The sequence below is a fragment of the Stegostoma tigrinum genome, chromosome 2, assembly GCF_030684315.1.
Source record: "Stegostoma tigrinum isolate sSteTig4 chromosome 2, sSteTig4.hap1, whole genome shotgun sequence".
In the NCBI taxonomy this organism is placed as follows: domain Eukaryota; kingdom Metazoa; phylum Chordata; class Chondrichthyes; order Orectolobiformes; family Stegostomatidae; genus Stegostoma; species Stegostoma tigrinum.
The window spans coordinates 95,101,933-95,126,786 of NC_081355.1; the positions used below are offsets into that span (position 1 = coordinate 95,101,933).

Sequence of the window (24,854 nt, forward strand, 5' to 3'; positions counted from 1 at the left end):
AATACTTGTTTTATTTTTAATAGTTTCTTTGGATAGGCAGGGGTATAAGCAGATCTCATTTCTCAGTCGACAAGAATTCAAAAATTCAGAATATTTCTTAACATTCCAAAAATATTCAGAACAGTTTCTCTAAATATAAATAATTGCAATCTCTGGCTCTGTTGCTCTTACTTTATTCTAAAAATTTGTTTCAGATGATAGGTTTCCAGAATATGGGAAGATTGAGCTTGTATTCTCAGCCAGTCCAGAAAAAATACAAGGTATGTACAGTTATTAATTTTTCTTCCACTGCAAAATTCACTTAGGAACGGATTATCTGTTTATGTTCCGAAAAGTGAAACAAGAAATGGAATCGAGGAATGTACTGTTAAGAAATTGCTGGTGATCCACTGTTTTTGAAAGAATGACCGTTTATGATTTCATAAAATATTAGACTCACTTTGGTGAACTATGAACTATGGTTACCTTTAGAACAATTCAGTTTATTCCAGTTAGTCCATAATGATCACGTTGTCACATTTGCATATTTTATGCTGTTTTTGTCCTAGTTCTTAAAATATGTTATCTGCAGCTAGGTAAAATGGTATTTAATTTTAAATCTGTACATTCTGTGATCAGAAGGAAATAATCTAATAAGTAACTGACCAGAGACGACAATGTTTTGTTTAGGTTGTCAAACATTTATAGGAATCAAAACATGTTTGTTTGTGTCGCATTTTTAAACAAAGTCTCCTTCACATCATTTCTCTTTTTGTACTCAGCTGTAGGTTGTTTTCAAGGATATTTGGCTGTGAAACAAAACTAGGATCATGAGGGCGAGGCTATAAACAGCCTAATCAAAAAGATACTCTGCCTAACTTAACAGCAGGGCTTTATTTAAACAAAATACAGCAATCTTCCATTTGACAGAAGGACTGTTGGGTGGAGCAAAGTTGACTGGAGGAGGCTGCAGCTTTGGGGATAGTGCCCTTCAGTTGTTCGGACTAAGGCCTGGTTTTCGGAGCAGCTGAGGGGCTAAGGAGATGGAGAACAGGTAGGAGAGGTCTTACATCAGTTGCAATCAAAGCTGGAAGTGGTCCAGATCAAAGGAGGCCTGAGGATTCCTAGTAAGGTACAAAGAACCATACTGGTGCATAAGAAAACCAGAAAATTAAATTTGAAGTTTAGCCTGTTTGACCTCTTATGGTCTGTCTCTTATCAGATTTTGCCTCAAGTGGAAAACTGTGGACTCCCCTGCTCAGTTGTCCAGGTGATGATTTCTTCACACCTAATATGCGAATTTAAGGTAGACTATAGCTACCCTTTTGCAGGCATCCTTTCCATCCAAATTGAACAGGTTAACTTGGAATGTGACAGAGAGAGACAGGGCCAGTGGGGATAACGAAAACCTGTTATTTTAACAACCCCTCACGAACACCATGATCTGCGTTTGGTTTTGTAGCTACTGGCAATGGTTACAATGTGGGCCATAGAATGTCTAACAAGGGAAGGCTGTTTGCTCAAAGGGTTTTTTAAAAAAAACAGAATTGGCGGAGCAACTTTTGAAACTACATTGAAGGCCCATTACTCGTAAAGAATAATTGACATTCTAAAATATGTCTGAAATGATGCATGATAAAAATAACTGCGTGTATGTTATTTAGAGAAATTGTCACAAGAAGGGAAAATACACATGCTTCAAAAAGTCGAAGAAATAGAAGATGTGGTTACTTTCTTACTTTGTTGGTAGCCCTCTGCAGAAAGTAACAAAAATATGATATCAGCTATAAAAGTATAAAGACATTTGCAGTGACATTTGAAAATTATTTGTAAAACTTAACTTTCTGCATACATGAAATGTTTTTATGAATGTTTCTCCCTGTTGGTTTGTCTCTATCTCAGGCTTAAACTTACCCAGGTTTAGTTGGTTTGGCGTACAGCTCTCCTGCTTTCAAAAGGAGTTCCAGACTTGATTGGACTGAGATTGTCGTAGTGTTATTCTTACGGTGTTTTCTTCTGACTGAACGTTTTTATAAATTGTTTACACTGAGTGTCTACCTCCATCACTATAGTGGTCATGAATGCTCAATAATATATGTGGATTTTGAATTGCCTGTTTTTCAGTCTAAAACATGGACAGCTTCAGAAAAGCGAGATTAAAGCAGTTGAGTGTTTGCCACAGTTGGTACACATTCATGTACTTTCCTAGGGTACATAAATTTCCAGATTCATTGAATTCATTTTTGCATCTTCCCATGGAATCGAACTCTTGACCTCTAAGTTGCAGTTCCCTTGCCATTGACGTGAAGTCAAAATACACAACATCTTCATTGATGTCGCAGAGTTTGTTTTCAGGGAAATGAGTCTTTGCCATTTGAGTATCGTGGGTATATTGCAGTGATAAACATCAGAAGCAGCATGCGATAGACAATAGACACATCTAAACAATCTCATAACCAGTACAGCAGATCTAAGTTCTGATGTCTTGGCACATCCAGTGGTGAGTGTTGGTGGGCACTTAAACAACTCACTGGGGGAGGAAGCTGCACAAATATCCCCATTTTCAATAATAGGGAATCACAACAGATCAGTGCAAGAAACAAGGCTGAAGCCATTGCATTCATCTTCAAACAGAAGTGCCAATGAATGATGCATCTTGAGACTTTGAGGTCTCCAGCAACTTGGATATCAGTATTTGGCCTGGTGAATTCACTCCATGTGATATCAAGAATTGGCTCAAGGCACTGAATGCTGCAAAGACTTATGGGATTTGCTAGTATTCTGACAATAATGTCGAAGACTTGTGCTCCAAACCTTGCCATGCCCCAAGCCAAGCTGTGCCAGCTACGACCCCAGCTTTTGTGCAAAACGCAAGACAAATTCAACCTGGTCAGTTACCACCCTATCAGTCTTCTCTTGACCACCAGACAAGTGGTAGAAAGTGTCAGTAACAGTGTTATCAAGCAGCTGCTCAGAGATAGTAGGAACTGCAGATGTTGGAGAATCTGGGACAACAAGGTGTAGAGCTGGATGAACACAGCAGGCCAAGCAGCATCAGAGAAGCAGAAAGGCTGACGTTTCAGGCCTAGACTCTTCATCAGAAATTTTGTGAAGAAGGCTCTAGGCTCGAAATGTCCACCTTCCTGCTTCTCCGATGCAGTTTGGCCTGCTGTGCTCATCCAGCTCTATAACTAGTTATCTCAGCTGCTCAGTGATATCCAGTTTAGATTCCAACAGGGCTATTCAGCTGCTGGCCTCATTACAGCCTTTGTTCACAAGACCTTAGTTCCAGAGGTGAGATGACAGTGACTGCCCTTGACATCAAGGCCACATTTGACCGAGTGTGGCTTCAATGATCCGTCGTAAAACTGAGTTCACTGGAAGTCAGTAGAAACCTTTCTGGTTGGAGCCATACAAATCAGTAAGGAAGTGGTTGTGGTTATTGCTGGTCAAACATCAGGATGTTACTCCTGGACATCACTGCAAGAATTCCTCAAGATATTCCCACCACCACCTGCTATCATTGATAACAATTACCCTGCCATAAGGTCTAATTTGGGATGTTTGCTCGTGACCACACAATGTTTGGCACCGTTTTCCTGTCTTCAGACAGTGAAGCAATCCTTATCTAAATGCCTTTTGGGTATTGTGATTTGCTGTGCTTGCTAGGTTCTATGAGAAGAGCGATGCCAACGTATTTAAGGTTCGAAATGATGTAGAACCACACTTAGGTGTCTACACTTTAACAGCAACTTGCATGAGTAAATATTACAAGCTTGTTTTGCAACACATCATCAGATAATTGGGCAGAAATTGACAGATCTCAGTCAAATGATATATCTAGATCACGGAGGAGGTGAAATGGGAAGATGTGCAGCATTATCCAGCCATCTTCCATCTTCTCTGGGCAGTGCAGGGGCTCAGCGGTTAGCACTGCTGCCCCTCAGCATCATGGACAGGGTTTATTTCCACCCTCGGGCATCTGTCTGTGTGAAATTTTCACATTCTGCCCCTATCTGTGTGGGTTTCCTCTGGGTGCTGCAGTTTCTTCCCACAGTCCAAAGATGTGCGAGTTAAGTGGATTGGCCATGCTAAATTGCCTGTAGTGTTCAGGGATATGCAAGCTCAGCAGATTAGCCATGGGAAATGCATGGTGACAGATTAGGGTGTTGGGGAGGGGTGTGTGGGTCTGGAGTGGATGCTGTTTGGATGGTTGGTGTGGACATGATGGGCCAAATGGCCTGGCATCCACGTTGTAGGGATTCTATGGTTGTCCGTGAAACCTCTGGCACAACAAATGGAGACCTTTAAAATAGCAAGAAAAACTCTTGAACTAAGACTGTTGTTAATTTTGTGTCCCCTCCCACTGGAATCTCAGCCTGAGTTGGAAGCTCACAGTAACACTACCCACAGTTGAGCATTAGCAAAGTCAGGACATGCAAAACTTATACTTATCGAAGTAGTGGAAAACAATGAAGAAATTATTTCAGAACATCATTTTTTGTGTTATCTGTATTAGACGCAAGTAAAAAGGGAAATTATGAAGCTTTAGTAATGAAAGACTAAACCGATGGAAAAATAGGAATTCACTCAAATAACTGAGTAGGAAATGTTATTGTATGAGCTAGGGTAATAAGTGTAATTTCCCATTATGCGTTTCCATGGAAATTTTTATTATGGTCTGTTGTTTAAACAGTATTTCTACTTGATGGAATGTGGGGCCAACAATTTTCCAGGAATTTTTCATTGGAATGAATAACCTTTCATTATTTTTAAAAATTAAATGCCTCAAATGAGATTTAGATTTATGTATAATAAACATAATTAGAGATTTCAGTTCATAGCTGTATTTCATGAACATTCTGTTCTAACTGGATACAAGTGAAACAAACCACAACTATCAGTAGATGCTGACTCTTGTGGGATTCTGGATTAAATACGTCATTAATCCAAACAACTTACTCTCTGAGTTCTCCCTTCAAACAGTTTCCTTTTAATTCTCAGACAGCTGCAGTTTCATTTTGTTGGTGTCTTAGAATGAATGTATGTTGCTCTTTCCTAACTGTCGAAAGCAATAACTCTGTATCTGTCAGTCGGAGTCAACTGAATGCTGTCAAGAAAGTGTTTGCTTCAATGATTTGTTTATGTGAATGTAAAGCCATGTAATTGTAAACATTATGGTAAAAATGTTCTCCTACAATAGGTTCTGAGCACCTCCAAAATGATCATGGTGTAACCGTGGATTATAACACGACTGATCCTTTGATCCGATGGGATTCCTATGAGACTCTGACTGCTGACGGGGAAGGTAAGACAGATACATTGGATTATCTAATGATTATGTTGAAAACTTGTTCTTGTTCATGCAAGGGTGTTATTAGAATGGATATAAAATATGTTTTTTTGGTTACACAATACCACATACTCAAGCCAGTTATATTTGGATGTGGAATTGAGATTCCTATATTTTGGCACTGTAATATCCCTCATTACTAGCCTCTGAGCAACTAATATGGCTGAAGTAACCAGGTGTAGAGCTGGGTGAACACAGCAGGCCAAGCAGCATCAGAGGAGCAGGAAAGCTGACGTTTCGGGCTCAGACCCTTCTTCAGAAATGAGGTTGAGGGTTTTTCATTTTAAAAACAACATGAATAGGAATGAGATTGTCAGTTGAGTAGAGAGCACAGATCTCAAGTATTCCTGAAAGCAGACGTGATGTGAACATTTTGTCTCATACTTATCCGGACAAATGCAAGAATATCGCATTCAAAGGGCACACCAATTTATACTGCGTGAGAGACAGGGTGCTAATTTGTTAACAAGCAGATTCCGGTCATGGCATTAACATAGTGACTGCAAAAAGGAAGGTTACCTCAAAGTTTTGTGTAAATTGTGAAAAAGCAAATGGGCTCTGATTGGTCAAGACGTGCCCTGCGGAATGCAGCATAAACCTTCAACTCCCACGAACTGTAATTTAAAAGGTGCAATGCCTGGACTGGGCCTTGTATATGAGAACTCTATCAAATGTAAGTGAACCATACCAAAAGCCCAGCTGACGATCTGAAATTCAAAACAGCAAACGTTAGCGAGACTCAGCAGGTCTGGCAGCATCGGTGAAGAGAGTAATAGAGTTAATGGTTTAAATCCAATGACTTCAGTTGGACTCAAACCATTAACGCAGTTTCTTTCTCACCACAGATTAGATTGCATTAGATTATCTACAGTGTGGAAACAGGCCCTTTGGCCCAACAAATCCACACTGTCCCTGGAAGCTGCCCTCCCAGACCCATACCCCTATAACCCACACACCCCTGAACAATATGAGCAAGTCGCCGGACAGTCGCCTGAGGCTGGAATTGAACCTGGGTCCCCAGCGCTGTGATGCTGCCAGATCTGCTGAGTCTCTCCAGCACTTTGTGCTTTTTTTTTATTTCTGTTATCTAGCATCTGTAATATTTTGCTTTTACTTGATAACCTGAAGTAGTTTCATGTGATTTTCCATATGCTTAGGATTGTTGAGTAATTACTACGCAATTGTGGAATCACATCTCATGTTGGATGCAACACTGGAGTTTTGCCAGCATGAGCTGGTTGCGTATGATCAGTCTTCTGTTTATTGTGACCAGTTAAAGGGAGCTACTATTTATTCCAATAACCCTTGGGATATCCAGCTGACCTATTAGTCAACATGCTGGCACTGAAATTCATACACCACATTCCTCATTTCAAATGAGGCGGAACATCTCTTTTACTTAACGGCTGCTTCCCATTAGTGGAAACCACCAGCTCATGTTATTGAGAACCAAATGTGGATTGAAACCAGAACGGATCAGCCCGACCTTATCAAAAGGTTGAGCAGATGCAAATTGCCAAAGGCTTGCTTGCGGTTTGTGTACTTGTAAGATAACTATCTCATCTTTACCAAACTAACAAAAAGGAGAATGTGGAGGGAGTCTTCACCGAACGACAGAGTTGCTCAGGATTTTCCATCTGCCATGCTGTCAATGCCTTCTTTCCTCAAGCCTTCAGCACATCTATCTCAATGGTTCCTTGGCCTTCTCCCAGTTGCACAGTGGCAGTGCTGGCTGGCGGTTCACACACACATGTTTGAAGTATGTGTGGAAGGAAACCTGCAAGTGACAATCTCATTCGTATTCATATTCTGATGTAGGCAGCCTTTTAAAGGTGGGACAAGCAAACTTGATCATGTCAGCTGGTAATGTGACTGCCATCTCTGATCTGTGAATGGTCAGTCATCTCCTGGAGAAATCTGGAATTAGAGTTGAATCACCAGCCTTTCTTGTTTCCTATCCAGCCTTCCAATCCTCACTGAATTTTGGGAAATTGTGGAACTTTCTCACACAGGGTTTTGAATGCTGGAGTCAGGCTCAACTGGCGCGTTCAGAAGAGTATTTAAATTAAAGAAAAATGCAGGGTTTTGAGGAAAAGGCAAGAATTCTGCACCAGGTTAAAAAGCTGAAGAACTGGTGCAGACTCTAAATGGCTTCTCTGTGCTCTATTCTGTGATTCTAGTCCAAGCGCCTACTTCTCTGTATTCTTCTCATGCAAGTGTGAGAAATCTTAAATTAAACACTTCAGTTTGTGTAAATATATTAAAAGCCCCTTCTCTGTTTGGGAACTGTTAAGGAATTGATATAACTAGTGTAGCATTTTAAATAAAAGTTGATTAAGTTGTGGAAGTAAATTAACAGCAAAGTTAATTCAATTATAGAAAATACTTGAATGTTCATTTGGTATTTCTAAATATAATTGTAAAAAATCATCCTGTCATCTCAGTAGAAAAGAACTTTTTAGAGAGTAGTGTTTGTCTGTTGGACAGCTGGTGTACAGCAGTAACAGTACTACTAACAAGGAAGCACTGTAAAACTGAAAGAACCGTGGATGCCGTAAATCAGGAACAAAAACAAAGTTAATAAAATGTGAGGCTGGATGAACACAGCAGGCCAAGCAGCATCTCAGGAGCACAAAAGCTGATGTTTCGGGCCTAGACCCTTCATCAGAGAGGGGGATGGGGGGAGGGAACTGGAATAAATAGGGAGAGAGGGGGAGGCGGACTGAAGATGGAGAGTAAAGAAGATAGGTGGAGAAGGTGTGGGTGGGGAGGTAGGGAGGGGATAGGTCAGTCCAGGGAAGACGGATAGGTCAAGGAGGTGGGATGAGGTTAGTAGGCCTGCCCGTCTTCCCTGGACTGACCTATCCCCTCCCTACCTCCCCACCTATACTCTCTCCACCTATCTTCTTTACTCTCCATCTTCGGTCCGCCTCCCCCTCTCTCCCTATTTATTCCAGTTCCCTCACCCCATCCCCCTCTCTGATGAAGGGTCTAGGCCCGAAACGTCAGCTTTTGTGCTCCTGAGATGCTGCTTGGCCTGCTGTGTTCATCCAGCCTCACATTTTATTATCTTGGAATCTCCAGCATCTGCAGTTCCCATTATCACAAAAACAAAGTTGCTGGGAAACTCCAGCAAGTCTGGCAGCATCCGTGAAGGAAAAAACAAGAGTTAACTTTTCAGGTTCGGTGACCCTTCCCCAGAACCTTCCTCTGAGGAGGGGCCACTGGACCCTGAAACATTAACTCTTGTTTTTTCCTCCACAGATGCTGCCAGACCTGCTGAGCTTTTTCAGCCACTTTGGTTTTACAGTGCTGACAAAAACAATGATCAGAATTCAAATGAACCATAATGGGCGGGAAAGAAAAAAACAAATGTGGAAAATAAATTAAAAGTAAACATAGAGCCTGAATTGCCCCCAGTTGACAGGAAACATGGTAAATGTGGAGGGGTATTTTCTCTGTAACTAAACTATCCCTAACTGCCTGAAAGATTCGTTGCACACTACAAAGCTGTCTGTTGAAGCACACTTTATTGCTCTTCTCCACAATCAATTCCTTGCTCCAGCTTCAAATGAGGGCAACCCATCCACTGTATTCCCTTGCAATTTATTTTCAACACGTCTTTTTTTTTCCCCATTTCACTTCATTTTGACCCTGAGCATCTTCACTTAAAGCTGCCATGGTCCAACCTCACCTAGTGTAACTTTCAGATTGTCAGCAGGCTCCCAATGTTTAATGATGCCCCTTGGTTGCACCCTTATGTGGGGATGTGTGCAAGTCCTGCCTCAGCAGGAACTGGCATCCCCCAGTTAAAATTGAGCATGCCGGTGTTTTAGTGTTTTTTAAACTTTTAGATTAGATTAGATTACCTACAGTGTGGAAACAGGCCCTTCGGCCCGACAAGTCTACACCGCCCCTTAGAGTAACCCACCCAGAGCCGTCCCCCTATAACCCACCCACCCCTGAACACTACAGGTAATTTAGCATGGCCAATGCACCTTGCCTGCATATCTTTGGACTGTGGGAGGAAACCCACGCAGACACAGGGAGAATGTGCAAACTCCGCACAGACAGTTACCGGAGGCTGGAATCAACCCCGGGTCCCTGGTGCTGTGAGGCTGCAGTGCTAACCACTGAGCCACCGTGCCATTTTAAAACTAACTTTTAAAACTTAGACTTTTCAACCGAAGTGTTAGAAGCTGGAATATGACAAAGGAGAACCTTTTACTGCACTGATGGAAGTGGACCCTTGAAGAACATGATTTTGGTAAGTTAGAAAGAGGTAGCCTTGGCCACGGATGCCAAACCTAGTAACCAATGCACTTTTTTTAATGCAAGAAGAAGTTCAATGACCTCACAAGATAAATCAAAGTTATAACTTTGGACCGTTTGCAATGTCAGGTTTCTGCCCACCTTGACTTCCATGATTTAAACACCATGTCATGCTTCCCAGAAATATATTTGAACAACCACACAGACTTTGCATGCCCTGTGAGTGTTCCTTCCTTACAGATTGCAATGAAGAGCTGTAGGATATGTTTATTTACTCCACCTGTAAAGGAATGTTCTTTGACACTGGGGCAACATTCCATTTAAGGACACAGAGTGTTCGCACACTACTTTCTCCTTAAAGAAGGGGCCCACCATCAAAGTCAATGGAGTGCAGTTTTCCTCACAATGAAAATTCACCCTAAACGGCATCAGCTGGCTGACCCCCAGACCGCAGAGGAATTGAGTGATCGAATTGTCAGGGAGCACCACTGTTGAAACCATTACACAAACCCAAAGATTAAAAGCAGTTAGGAGGAAATGGAATTGCTTTCCTCAGCATGCTTTAATCACAGGGGTATGAGTGGAATTGCTAAGAGTAAGGAAATACCTTCTGGGAAGGACAGTAGAATGATTTCTAATTGGTAGCTTTGTAAGACGCAACCAGCCTTTCAGGCAATTAGCTGGTATAATATTTTAGTTATTCGGCACTGCAGACAAAATAGCGATAAATGCCTTGGTAGAATTGCATCATAAAATCACCCAAGAGCAAATCTACTACTAAACCCATTACATTTCATATATTCCCCAGCTCTATTGAAAACTCATTGGTCTGAAACATCAACTCTATTTCTGTCTTGATAGACGCTGCCTGACCTGCTAAATAGTTTGTGTTTTCTGATGGCAGCCCCCTCTCTGGTCATCGAGTGAGTCTGAATCTGACTGTTTGTAACTTTGGTGTCCTGATTATTCATGAGCTGAGCTGCTGACCCAGTCGCCAACCTGGAACCCAATTTGCCTATTTCCACCTCCATAATATCAGCAGTTTCTGGCTCTCTCTTAACTACCTTTTGCTGAAATTTTCAGTGCTGTCCTGGCCGGCTTAAACCAGCTTCCATAAGCCAACGTTCATCCAGACCTCTTCTGCTCATTTTGAACTCTCACTATGTTCTGTTCCTCATTGCTGCTGACCTCCAATGGCCCCAGTCCAGCAATGCCTCAAACTTTGAAACTTCCTTCCAGGTTCAAGGCTCTATATGACTGTAAAGTGTATTCAAAGCCATTTTGAGCCTATAAACAACTGTGGCCAAAGTCTTCCAGTCAGGGTCGGTGCTGAACACATTGACATGACGTGCAAAGGTTCCTCCCACCAACCTCCCACCCAGTCATTTCACAGTTTAACGGTTGTATCTCTGGACCTGGCTGTAGTTTCGAGGGAACGCCGTCGGCACAAAGAGAGGCAGAAGATGGGGACGGCTTGCCCCTGTTTCACAGCCATAGGCAAATTTTTAAAAGTTGAAGTCTTTCAGGAAGTGAATGAGCTTGTGAATGGTGGTTGAGTGGGCAGTCAGTTAGGGGTGTAGTTTTGGTCCTGTTCAATGGAGAAAGTTGGGGATAAGTTGAACAGGGGTTGAGCAGAGCGGTATTTTTGTGTAGTGGTACAACCAAATCTTGTCAGTTGGGGTGTCAGTCAGGGTGGGTGCTAGTCAGATCTTGTCTGGGGTGGAGGGTAGAAATGGAACCTAATTTTGGGGAGGTATTCAGGTCTAGGCAGGGTGTTCATCATAGAATCCCTACAGTGTGAAGCAGGCCATTCGGCCCATCAAGTCCACACCAACCCTCCAAAGTGCATCCCACCCAGACCCACTCTGTACCGGATCTTAACCTGCATTTCCCACCCCCAGATACTGTGGACAATTTAACATAGTCAATCCCCCTAACCGGCACATCTTGGTGATTGTGGGAGGAAGCTGGAGCAGCCGGAGGGAACCCACAGAGACACAGGGAGAACATGCAAATTCCACACAGACAGTCACCTGAGGGTGGAATTGAACCCGAGTCCAGGGCGCTGTGAGGTAGCATTGCTAACAACTGAGCCACCGTGCCACCCCCTTACAAATCCACGGCGACCTTCTGAAGAGTATCCCACCCAGACCCTTTCCCTGTAACCCTGCATTCCTTATGGCTGACCCACCTAATCTACACGCCCCTGAACGCTACGAGGCAATTTAGCATGACCAATCCACCTAATCTGCACATCTTTGTACTGTGGGAGGAAACCGAAGCACCCGAAGGAAACGGATGCAGACTCGGGGGGTGGGATGTGCAAACTCCACACAGACAGTGACCTGAGGATGGAATCGAACCTGGGTCCTTGATGCTGCAAGGCAGCAGTGCATCTTTTAGATGGTATCATATGATGTTAATCACTGCCAATATATGGTTGGGTTGGTTGTTGTCACCATCTTCGTTTTCTGACTGGGTTTACAGGGCCTACCGTGTCTAAAGCATGAGAAGGAAGCTGGTCTAACGAGAAGGTACTTTTATTGCATGTATGATGTAGCCAATTGCATTGCTACAAAGACTTGAGGCAACCTAGAAAGTTCATTTGCCTGACATCAGATTGCAAGGAGGTCACGCTTTAGCATTCTCCCTTTCAGAACCTTTACATGGTACAGTAGGGGAATGGTTGGAATCAGTTGGGAAGCAGTAGAGAAAGCGGGTTTCGGATCCAGATCAAGAGGGTTGGAATGGATTAGTTCAGTTCAGCCAGAAGGACATGGTCTGGTCTGGTCTGGTCTGGTTTAGGAGGGGTAGTCCGGTCTGTTTGGGGAAAGGTGGTCATGTGATCTCGGGGTAGTTGGGTCAGAATGGGGGGAATAGGCGGGTCTGATTGGGTTGCTGGCTGTGGTTAGTTAGGTGTGGTTGAAGTGGGGTGGTTGGCTGTATGTGGAGAGTGGTATTCATTGGGTATAGCTCACCATGAGGGGGTGTGGTTGAAGTTTAATGGTCAGCGGATAGTCAGGCCTAGCTGGGGGAGGTGGTCAGGTTTAGACCAGATAAAAACCAAAAGAACTGCAAATGCAGTAAATAAGATTCAGAAACAGAAATTGCTAGAAAAGCTCATTTGGTGTGGGAGCATCAGTGGAGAGAAATCAAAGTTAACGTTTCGGCTCGAGTGAAAAGTTAATTCTGATTTGTCTCCACAGATGCTGCCAGACCAGCTGAGCTTTTGCAGCATTTTCTGTTTTTTGTCTCAGGTCTGGATGATTGGATGATTGATTAAGATTACCAGTTGGTTAAGGTATTAAACTGTGTATCATTTCCAGGCTAAATATGCTGGTAGATCCTGTGCATGTGACAGAGACTTTTACAGAGATCCCATTTAAAAGAAAATAGCCCAGCAGAATTTGAAACTTACCAGGCAATTTCTATATGTTTGTGCATCAGGACTTCCACAGGGTACTGATGCATTCCTCCTAATTTATACCCCATCTCCAGTGATCCAGAGACTGACTGATTCAGGCCATTAGATACCCTTCTGCTCTTTTAATTGGGACATTAGCCCAAGTATTTGAAATAATTTACCATCTTGAGAAAATAATGGAGAGTAAGAATTCAGTTGACTGCATTAAGCCTTTCTGTGCTGATAGCCCATGCATAATGTCAGAGTTATTATCTTTATTAATTATAACCTGCATACTTGAAGTTCTGAGAATTCTGACTAAACAGCTGGACTCAGTTAACAAAATGAATGCCTTCAACACTGCCATCAAATTATATGTAGTATGATTTCAATCAGTGAGCTCTCATTCCATTGGTGCTTGCAGCTAGCTTGAACACACACACATGAAGTCCTGCCCCCTTGTTTACATTTTCCATTGCCATATTTGGCCAGTGTGAAGTCTCATGCATATCTTGTAAGACCAGTCACCTTCAGTGGGAGGAAAACGCACAGTATAATGAAAAATAAGGGCCCCATTCCAATGCTGCTATTGCACGTAAGTCTGGAGTGCAGAGATTGCTCCTTAAGCTGCACTCTTTAAAGCAACTTTGAATACCTGCAGTAATGAAACACAGTGTGAGAGGTAAGATGTTTTTGGATTAATGTGGTAATGGATGTTAGAGTTTGTGTTCAGAGCTAGGGAAGACAAAGAATGAGACTAGCCAAAGATTTTTTTTTTAAAAAACCACTTATGAAAAAGGAATGTGGTGCTGAACAAGCCCAGAGTTGCCTCAGTGTACAGTATTTCTACAAAGCATTTGTCTTAGCTGCTTTCTTTACACAACCTATACGGATCAGTTATGTATTCTTACTGTGAGTTTTGTTCTGATTGTGAGTAGGGACAACATATGGTTGAGGCCCAGATGTGTTTACCTAGCTGGAATCACTATGCCCCTATTTTGACTTGTGTTGAATGAGTGGCAGCAGGAGAACTAGCTGTAGAACATGTTTTCGGCTTAAAGTGCCTTTATCTTGTTTACTTCTATGTGGGGTTTGTGGAAAGTTAACCCAGACAGTAAAGCATGAAAGCAGATAAGAGCATTGTATAAAAGAGAACTGATTTTTATTTTTATGTTTAGTAATTCATTTCAGTCTAATAGTTTCATAACGTTGAGATCAATGTCTCTGCTTCGACGCAACAGACATGTTCTGATATTATTCAAAACATGGAGACCTCCGAACTTGGTTAATTTGTAATTACGGAATTCCATTGGACAGGACAAATTGTGAAAGATGCATTTTTGAGAAAAAATTAACTATTTTTTAACCAATCTCTTTATTTATCTTTAATAATTAATAATTTTCCACGCTGTATATGCTACTAAATGTGACCTGTGAGCGTTTTAAAAAAAAGGTACATTCTTTTTAAATCCCTGTTCAATTCTTTGTCCAGCGGAATGAGGTTTTTTTGGAGGTGAGGAAAGCAGTGGGATGAAATGAGAGCAACTTAAGAATGTTGTTTCAGTAAGGAACTTTGTACAACTGCATTACAGAAAATGTGTCAGATTCTCAATGTAAAAAAAAAATTCCAAGGAATTGTGTTAATTGTTGTGCTTGCAGAAGTGGGAGAAAATGACTTTTATGTATATAATTAATAGTACTTTCAAGTGAAAAGTAAATTGATAATCCTTGAAATGTTTTAAACTGCAGGATAATGCCATCTAGGGGACAGGTAGCAGGTGTTGTTTATGATACATACTATTCACAGAACCCATGTTCCTACAATCATAGTTAGTTCACAGTACTTAGAGGAATAAGAAATGATGTCTTCAAGGGGGGGGGGAACAGCTTCTGAATTAATGCATTTCTTTGTTCTTGTGGTTTATAGCAAACTGCTCTTCATTCGGACTTTACAAAAATGTCAATTTTCTCCTATGTCCTTAATACATGTGTAGTTTGGCAGCACTTCACTACTTGAATTAAATGATTATTCTTCTATGAGCTTGGACAGTAAATGTCAGTAGGTTCTTGAGGTGTGCGGGATATCACAGTGGAGTCTTATCATCAGATGGTATCTAATACACAGCAGGAACCAGACCTTGCAGTCTTCTGACTTATATACTTGTTTGCTGAGCAGCATTTTTACTCAGTAAGTCTGTGCATTGTAGTTGTTTAAGTCACCAAATACAGGAGACATCCACTCAACCGATTACATTTGAGATTTGCAATTGAAAATGATCTTGAGTTTAAGAATGAAACCATAGTCATTGGGAAAACTCAAACCCTTGCAACAGCACTCTTTTTGTGCTTTATAATAACAGTTACATGTATTTGAATAGAGAGGTGAATTATATAGCAAGCAGGTGCAGTGCATAAATATTGCAGATTTTGTAGCGTTGTAATGGGCTCCCTACTACAGGTAAGTAAATAGAAAATAAGATTTAATCTGGCTTGTTGTAAATATTAACATCCCCAATTATATCGGGAAATACTGTACTTTTTTATGCAATGTCATTAAGTAACAATAATAATGCCCTCCAGTGGATGTGTGTACTGTCATTTTAACTGTTGTAATTCCTTTGCCTTGGTGCCTTGAGGGGAAGAAAAGGTCAGTTTGCTTGTCATTTTGATTGTATCTTCTGTACAAGATTCAGAGAGGATTTGCTAGCAGTAAAATATGATAGCTATCTATAATCACAAGGTTGGCTGGATAACGTATGCACCAGGAAGTCCCAAATAAATTCTGGTACATTGCACAAGTGGAGATATCTGTTGCAGCTTGCTGCCTGCTAGGACTGTTCTAGGTACACTTATACAAGATGAATTCAATCTTTTCTATTTCTACCGTTCAAAAAGTCCTGAATAGAAAATATTCAATGATAAACATGAGTTTCTAATTATGTTTTGTTAAGGAGTGTGAGCTTTAAATGCACAAATCATTCCCAGTAATAATATTTTTAATGTGAAATGAACTGAAAGTTAGAGCTAGATGAGTAATGCTCCAAGCTTGTGTACTTAGTCTAAAAAAATAACTCTTCTACATATGTGACTTCCTTTTACATAGTGGCTCTGTTGAGTATGTGGAGTCAGTTAATGAACATTACTGATAGATTTAAAATCAGCCTGGAAACTTTAAAACAAACTACCTTTGATAACACAATCTTAGTACACCATTAAGACCAAGAATTCTAGGCTGTATCTTGACAGATTGTGATAACTGTTGGGCTACTGTGATTAGATATGGTTAATAATTCTCCTCTTCTTTCTTACCCTAGTGTCACACACCCAAGGGCCAATTGATGGAAGTCTGTATGCCAAGGTACGAAAGAAAAGCTCCTCTGAGGGAAATATCCCTATTGGCGGTGCTCACGCAACTACAGGACCTGACCAAATTGACCATACTCTGTCAGTCAGTAGTGACTCTGGGAACTCTACAGCCTCCATAAGAACAGACCGGACAGAGGAGCACTTGCCACCAGGTGTTAAGCGAGGCCTAAGCCTGCAAGAGAAGGCTGAGTTGGACAGGCTTTTAAGTGGATTTGGGCTGGAGAATTCTGTACAGTTGAAGGATATGACAGACACAAGAGTGAAGTACAGTGGAGTCCGTCATATTGTACCAGTTCAGGTTCATGTGAATGGTGAGCTGAAAGCCAAGGACAGGGAGACTGATATTTTAGATGATGAAATGCCAAATCATGATCTGCACAGTGTGGACAGCATCGGGACTCTTTCCTCGTCAGAAGGTCAACCATCAAACAATCTGGGAAACTTCAGTTTTCACAAGAGCAGTCAGAACTCTTTGCTATCGGACGGTTTTGGAAGCAACATTGGAGATGATCTGCACAACACTGTCGTGCCTGACCTTGGATTAGGCACAGAAACAGTGTATGACAGAACATTTATTGGAATTACTGAGGGAAAAAATGCCTATCAACGACCAAGAAACCCTTCATTGTCAACACAACCACAGGGTTATAACCAGAGCAATTATTCAACTCAAACCTGGGTGCGACAACAGCAAATGGTTGCTGCCCAACAGTATGTCTATCCAGCAGAAAATGACTTGAGGTTTGCAATGGTGGGGACTGGTGAAGATCAGAGCCGAACACAAACAGCATTCAAACTTCCTGATACACCTGCAAGAGGTTCTAGTAGCAGAGATGCTGTACAGAGAGGGCTTAGTACATTATCGGGAGATAGTAAGTTACAAGATCATAAAACCTCTGAAGCCTTGTTTGAATGTGAAAATCAAGGTCTCAAACCTTCTGAAGTTAATCAGACTGCTGAAGGAGCAGAATTGGGATCAAAAAAGCAAGATTTGTCTACTTCACCAACTTTGGATATTGATCAGTCGATTGAACAGCTCAATAAACTGATAATGGATCTGGATCCTACATTTGTCCCAATTCCGACTCGTGTCAATTCCACAAATAAAGGTGCTGTTCTCAGCAAGGACACCATCCGACCAGGAGAGGCCCAAGAACAAACCGAAAAACTTTCGAGAAGTGGCTGCCAACAAGGTAAATTAACTGGACAATTATCTTATAAGATACCTGACAGCAGCAAGGTCATTGCTGAATATCTAACTGCCCTCTAGTAAGCATGTCATGAGTAAAAATTGTTAGGTCACTGTGATATTTCAAGCTGGTTAATGAAAGTTTCCTGTTTCATCATGACAAAAATCATAAACACAGACTGATACATTGAACAGAACATGGTTTAGAAATCTATTTACGGTATTCCTACACATAATGTAAGTTTCCGGAATTTATTGTCCCAGCATGGAGGCTTCACCACCGAAAGGAGAATTTTGGAAACTCAGATATACACATCTCTGCCATTGTGAAAATTTCTGTGGAGTCTGGAGGATTACTGAATCCTTCTGAGGCTGATCCAATTCACTTTCCATAATTTTCTCGATCTTCCATATACTTCTTGTAGAATTACTTGACTTGTTTGTAGGAATTCCACAAGAGTCAGTCAACAGCCTGCTTAACTATGAATGTGTCACAGATGAACCGGGCACTGTCAAAACAAAAAACTGTCTCCATATTCAATTGGAGCCTTAACTGTCCTGTTTTCCTCACTCACTCCTGGGTATGGTGGTTGTTTCTTAGAATGCTCAGTCCTATTTGTGACACTCAGTTCCTGTCAATGTTAAAACCCTTTAGAACAATATTAAACAAGAAATGCATTTGGAAATCATTTGGAGTGCAATTTAACCCATTAGTATATAGAAGTTTCAGTTTTAGGTTAGTTGCCAGTAAGCTATTCACTGTCGCACTAAGTTCTAGGTTTGCTTCCTAACCTCATCCAGTAATTGAGTTCAGCAGGTGGTTGTGAAGATAACAGTTAATCTCTTTTAATCATAAACAAGAAAAGTAGACAAGTGCCAGAGTTGATGCATTTAGTCATTAACCAAAAAAAAAACAAACTGGGATCTTTTGTATGCATTTAGGGAAACTAGCATTGAGCTCATCTGTATTGCAACATATTCACTGACAGCAGTCATGCAGGAAGAAACCTTAACTGGATGAGGTATTAGTGGCAGTGTGTGGAGCAACATACAACTTAATGTCTTCAAGAGAAATGCAGCGAAAGTTTTGGAGAATTGTTCATTGTTTTCCAAATTATAAAATTACTATATCTTAGATGTGTAAATAACACTGTTACATGATAATGGCACAAAATCTTTTCACTCTTCAAAGACGTCTGAAAAATACAATTTTCACGTACTGTCAAAAGTATCACCTGGGGCAATTACAAATGAGGCAGAATACCTACAATAACAAAATAAATGCGATATTCTGCCTCTTTTTTTATTGTAGGTATCTTCAGTCTTCATATGAAGAACAGCTTATGTCAGTTTATGTAAAGTTGTATTTGTCTTCCAGAAGCTAAATAGTGCCCATGAATTGGGAAAATTGTTATCAAAATATAAGTCTTCAATGTAAATGTTGGTTAATTTAGTACTGGATTGAACTTAGACTTGACAAAATTTGCTCAATGCTTGTTTTTGCTAGAGCATCGGTGGCTGATAGAGGAATATAAAATTTTGAGAGATGTGGCTAAGATGGATATTTGGAGTCTGTTTCCCAAGATGGAAAAATCAAATACTCTGGGGCATAGGTAGGAGATGTGCAAAGAATGTTTGTTTTTTTTAACATGTGGAGGCTGGTAGTTGCCTGGGTATGGACATGTGCAGGTAGATGGGACTAGTTTAGAACAGCATCACAATCGGCACAGACATCGTGAGCCGAAGGGCCCATTCCTGTGCTGTGCTATTCTGTGTTCTTATAGATGCCGTCTGTTTGATTAATATATCAAAATTTACAAACTGTGCAGAGAGAAATATGCAGAAGTGTTTACAAATTTTTCTGGGCATAGTATATTATGACATTGAAATAGCACCGTTGAAGTTAATGATTTAATGCAGCGGTTCTTCCTTTGTTTGGCTGACATAGTGGCCTTTCCTTGAAACCTCAACTGGATGTCACCTGTATTGTTCAAAGCTTGGCTGACGTGGTGGGTTTTGCTGCTTCCGTTTCTCTTTTCCAAAGGTAAGATGTTATCCCTCTGATGGGGTTCATCCAATGAAAAGTTCAGGCAGTGAAAATTAATGAGTTTACATAGTCTAACAGTCTGGAGTTCAACTTGTGTCCTGGGCTAGAAGGGAATGAAAAATGTTCAGCATTTAGATGTTTAGAGGCTTATTGTTCCTGCATTTCGTTCCGGTCTTCTGTTGTTGTTAGAAGTGATTGATTGTAAATATTCTGGTTTGAACATGAGAAGAGTCATTGATAAATATTGTTTGGTATTTATGGTTGTGAAAGAGGAAGCAAATTGCTGATGCACATTTCATGGTATTGCTGATTCATCTTGCCAGTTTAAAACCACAAATGGAGTTATACCAGGATGAAGTGGTTTAGCTCTTGACTTAAAATATTCATTCGATGATTGTACCACATCTTCAATTACTAGTTGTGATATTATGTTTGCAGTTGGTCAGCCTTTCTGGTAGTTTAATGAAATAGTCCCACGATGTCACCCAGGTTGACAGGGCTGTTAAGAAGGCATACAGTGTTTTAGCTTTAATTAATAGAGGGATCGAGTTCTGGAACCAAGAGGTTATGGTGAAGCTGTACAAAACTCTGGTGCGGCCGCACTTGGAGTATTGTGTACAGTTCTGGTCACTGCATTATAAGAAGGATGTGGAAGCTTTGGAAAGGGTGCAGAGGAGATTTACTAGGATATTGCCTGGTATGGAGGGAATGTCTTACGAGGAAAGGCTGAGGGACTTGAAGCTGTTTTCATTAGAGAGAAGAAGGTTGAGAGGTGACTTCATTGAGACATATAAAATAATCAGAGGGTGAGATAGGGTGGATAGGGAGAGCCTTTTTCCTCGGATGGTGATGGTGAGCACGAGGGGGCATAGCTTTAAATTGAGAGGTGAAAGATATAGGACAGATGTCAGAGGTAGTTTCTTTACTCAGAGAGTAGTAAGGGAATGGAATGCTTTGCCTGCAACGGTAGTAGATTCGCCCACTTTAGGAACATTTAAGTCATCATTGGTCAAGCATATGGACGTACATGGAATAGTGTAGGTTAGATGGGCTTGAGATCGGTATGACAGGTCGGCACAACATCGAGGGCCGAAGGCTGTGCTGTACTGTGCTGTGATGTTCTATGTACTCTATGTAATTGTCACATATGAATGTGGACTGATATGTGTAACTGACAAAACTTCTGAAAATTTGGAGTGATGGATTCAGTGGTTTGTGTCTTCTGCTACACTAATGATTTGAAAATCACTTACATTTAAAAAAAAATCAATACACAGCATGTCTATATAGTTTCAGAAAAGCACTTTTGGAATGTGGTATTTGCTGGAGAGGCTGATGTTTATTAGCCATTCTTATTTTCCTTGAAAAGATGGTTGTGGGCTGCTTCTTAAACCACAGATGTTGAAAGCAGTCCCATGTTGTATGCTGGGTTAAAATAGTATCAGAGATAATGGGAACCGCAGATGCTGGAGACTCCAAGACAACAAAATGTGAGGCTGGATGAACACAGCAGGCCAAGCAGCATCTCAGGAGCACAAAAGCTGACGTTTCGGGCCTAGACCCTTCTCTGATGAAGGGTCTAGGCCCGAAACGTCAGCTTTTGTGCTCCTGAGATGCTGCTTGGCCTGCTGTGTTCATCCAGCCTCACATTTTGTTGTCATGTTGTATGCTGTTGGGTAAGAAGTTCCAGAATTTTGTCACAACAAAGATAGGGTAAATTAAATTAGGATAACTTGGATATTTGTTTGAATTTTATGTGAAGCTTGCAAATGATGAAAAAGAGACCAGGCCAAGCAGCATCAGAGGAGCAGGAAAGTTCATGTTTCGGGTCAAGACCCTTCTTCAGAAATGAGGGAGGGGATCCTGAAATAAATATGGAGAGGGGGAAGGCAGATAGAAGATGAATAAATGAGGAGATAGGTGGAGAGGAGACAGACAGGCCAAAGAGGCTGGGTTATAGCCAGTGAAGGCGAATGTAGGTGTGCAGTTAGGGAGAGGATGTGTCGGACCAGGGAAGATGGACAGGTCAAGGAGCGGGATGAGGTGAGGGGGTAGGAGTTGGAGGTGGGAGGAATGGTTAGGGAGGTGGGGACTAGCTGGGCTGGTTTTGGGACTTGGACAGGGTAGAGGAGATTTTGAAGCTTGTGAAGTCCACATTGATACCCTTGGGCTGCAGGGTTCCCAAACGGAATATGAGATGCTGTTACTGCATCTTTTGGGTGGCGTCATCATGGCAATGCAGGAGGCTCAGGATGGACATGTCATCTGAGGAATGGCGGGGGGAGTTGAAATGGTTCACGACTGCGAGGTGTAGTGGTTTGTTGCGAAGTGAGTGTAGGTGTTCTGCAAAGCGGTCCCCAATCGTCCGCTTGGTTTTCCCGATGTAGCGGAGGCCAGAACTGGAACAGCGGATACAGTACATCACATTAACAGATGTGCAGGTGAACATCTGTTTGATGTAGAAGGTCTTCTTAGGGCCTGGGATGGGGGTGAGGGGGGAGGTATAGGGGCAGGTGTAGCACTTGCAATGTAAACAAAACAACTTTTGGTCCTACATGGAAGCTAAGCATTGAAAAGGTTGCTGCACATTTTGAACTGAGCACTTTTCATATGTGAAACAAAAGTGATAAACCGCTACACTGCAGCAACTCTGCAGTTGCTAGATTTGGATCTGCTTGGAGAGACACCAGTGTGTTTCAGATTCATCATTTGACTATTCACTCATGACTGCAGGAAAATTGAATGGTATGAGGAATGTTGTCATTCTCCTTAAGTTTAAATTGGAGGCAGATATATAGCATTGTGTAATCTCTGGACCCTTGATGACTGAGTAGCCCTTTAGAAGGCCTCACATTCCAGCCCCAAACTCCATCTCCTTTCAATAAAACAGTTACTCACTTGGTTGCTGTTTTTCAATGTCAAAACCTTTTATTGTGCAGTTAATTTTAAGATCAAGTTGGTGATGTTTTGACATTGCGATCACTGTAGTGATCTCGATGTCTCAGGAAGGGAAAGTTCCAGAATTTACATGATTAGAATATTGAACAACTGAGGAATCTTTGAAATTGCAGCATGTTTTCCAGAATGACATCCAAAGCACTATTAAAACTCATAAGGTCTCAATTTCATGAACTCGAGATAAGTGGTTTTGCACAGTAGCTTATTTATGCAATAAGGCACAAGTCTGAGAGGAAGCAATGGCCTTTCTTAGTTCAGTCTTCAGAAAGCTTCAAATGAGGTACTTTGAATAGTTTCCCCTGGGTCATGTTTCTCCCTTCTCACTAACCACTGCAGATTGCAAATGGAATGGATTTTTTTTGCATCAAAACTTGGTTTTATGTGGTCGGTATGTTACTTGTATGTCTTTGCCTCTGGTTGGATGCAAAGGTGTTCCATCTAAACTCAAATTATAATTTAATATCTTCCCTGTTATTTTAGCTAGAAGCTGGGATCCACTTGTAAATTGTGAAGTGGAATGTTTGCACAATTATCAGATGTGTATTACAGACTCCAGTCCAGCTGTGCCCATGGGTACTGAGCCCAAAGGTGTGACCACTTCAAAATTCCTCCAAACCCTTCTTCAAATAACATTCACAAGTTGCATACAAATGCAACAGTGGCTAGAGAGGAACAGTGGGTGATGTTTACAGAGATCTATTTCACAAACAACATGAGAGATGTTATGGGCGTAAAAATGCTGAGGGCATTAATAATGCTGCGATTAAAACACTTTTAATCTATCACAGTCTTGTCATAAAATTCAAACATTACAAGTTTTGAAAATCCATTATGTAGTCTTTGAAATCGCTTTATCTGCTTAAATGATCTTGGCAGTTAACTATTCCAAGTCAGTCACCTTTAGATTTGAAAAAGAACTTTAACCAGTCTTTACTACTTGTTGTTCTTGACTTTATAGGTGCTTGAACCAATCTATGGGAACAGAAGATGTTGAGTACAAATAATCAATTTACACAATTTTCTTTTGGTTTTTGTCAATTTGTCGCTCACTTTTTATTCCTTGTACTGAAATTGTTGACCCATTGTGGCTCAGATATTGGATGTCCTCCAGTATCTCATCTGATAGCCAATAGTTCAGTTTAACTCTTATCATGATGTGTCAACAGGTTCTTTCAAAATAAGAGGCTGACTTTTATTGCTGACCTTGTGCAACACCCTTACTACCTTTTTTTGTACAGGTACCACAAGGTAATGTTGCAGAGTTAAAATCCTGACGAGGCTAAAGGTAAAATCTGTATAGTCCCAGAAGGCTGCTTTCACATTAGAGAGAGAAAAACAACTGATGGTGGTTTAACCTAAGGGTTACTACACCTCGGTGAGATCAAGAAGAGTCCTTCATGATAGCCCAGTGCGGGAATTGAATCCGTGTTGTTGACATCACTCTGCATCACAAAACAGCTGTCCAGGCAACTGAGCTATCTAACCGGCATTCCCTTCCCTTAAATTTTTTTCTATCCAGGGCTATTTCTTGCTCCCCTTTGATTACCCCAGCCTGCAGTCAATAAACTTGGTCTAGACAGAGAATGAATTTGGCTGAACCATGGAGGGAGTAAATTCATGCATCTTGAAAACAAATTGCAATGTTGTAGTTTATTTATAGAATCCCTATAGTATGGAAACAGGCCATTTGGCCCAACAAGTCCACACCGCCCCTCTGAGGAGCGTCCCACCCAGACGCCTTTCCCATGTCTAAAGCACCTGACCAAAACACCCCTGGGCACTATGGATAATTTATTGTAGCCGATCCATCTGCCCTGCACATCTTTGGACTGTGGGAGGAAATTAGAGCACCTAGGGAAAACCCATGCAGACACAGGGAGAACAAAGTGTGGAGCTAGATGAACACAGCAGGCCAAGCAGCATCTTAGGAGCACAAAAGCTGACGTTTCGGGCCTAGACCCTTCTTCAGACACAGGTAGAATGTGCAAACTCCATACAGGTGGTCGCCCGAGGGTGGAATAGAACCCGGGTCCCTGGCGCTGTGAGGCAACAATGCTAACCACTGAGCTACTGTGCCACCATTTAACAGCTGAAGACGAAGAAAAAGAAAACCTCAGGCCTAACCTGTGACATTTTTAAGATATCAAAGAGACAATTTCCAACTTCCCAAGCAACAATATCAGGAAATTACTGGCATGCTGCCTCTGCGCTTTCAGTCACTCATTTTTCTGAATTGGAAGCTGCGGGCAGCATGCCACAATTTTCAGGTCTTCCTACTGGTAAGGCA

The 24,854-nt window shown here is 41.4% G+C and overlaps 1 protein-coding gene across 3 annotated transcripts in view; it reads left to right on the forward strand.

The window, feature by feature from the left end:
- The window catches only part of LOC125461428 (tensin-3-like), a 386,950-nt gene that overhangs the window by 290,478 nt on the left and 71,618 nt on the right, over positions 1-24,854 (forward strand). For all 3 annotated transcript variants that reach the window (XM_048550197.2, XM_048550207.2, XM_048550217.2), the window contains 3 exons: positions 195-260; positions 5,183-5,287; positions 16,322-17,566. In XM_048550197.2, coding sequence (XP_048406154.2) covers positions 195-260; positions 5,183-5,287; positions 16,322-17,566 — 1,416 coding nt within the window. The remainder of the gene's footprint in view (positions 1-194; positions 261-5,182; positions 5,288-16,321; positions 17,567-24,854) is intronic.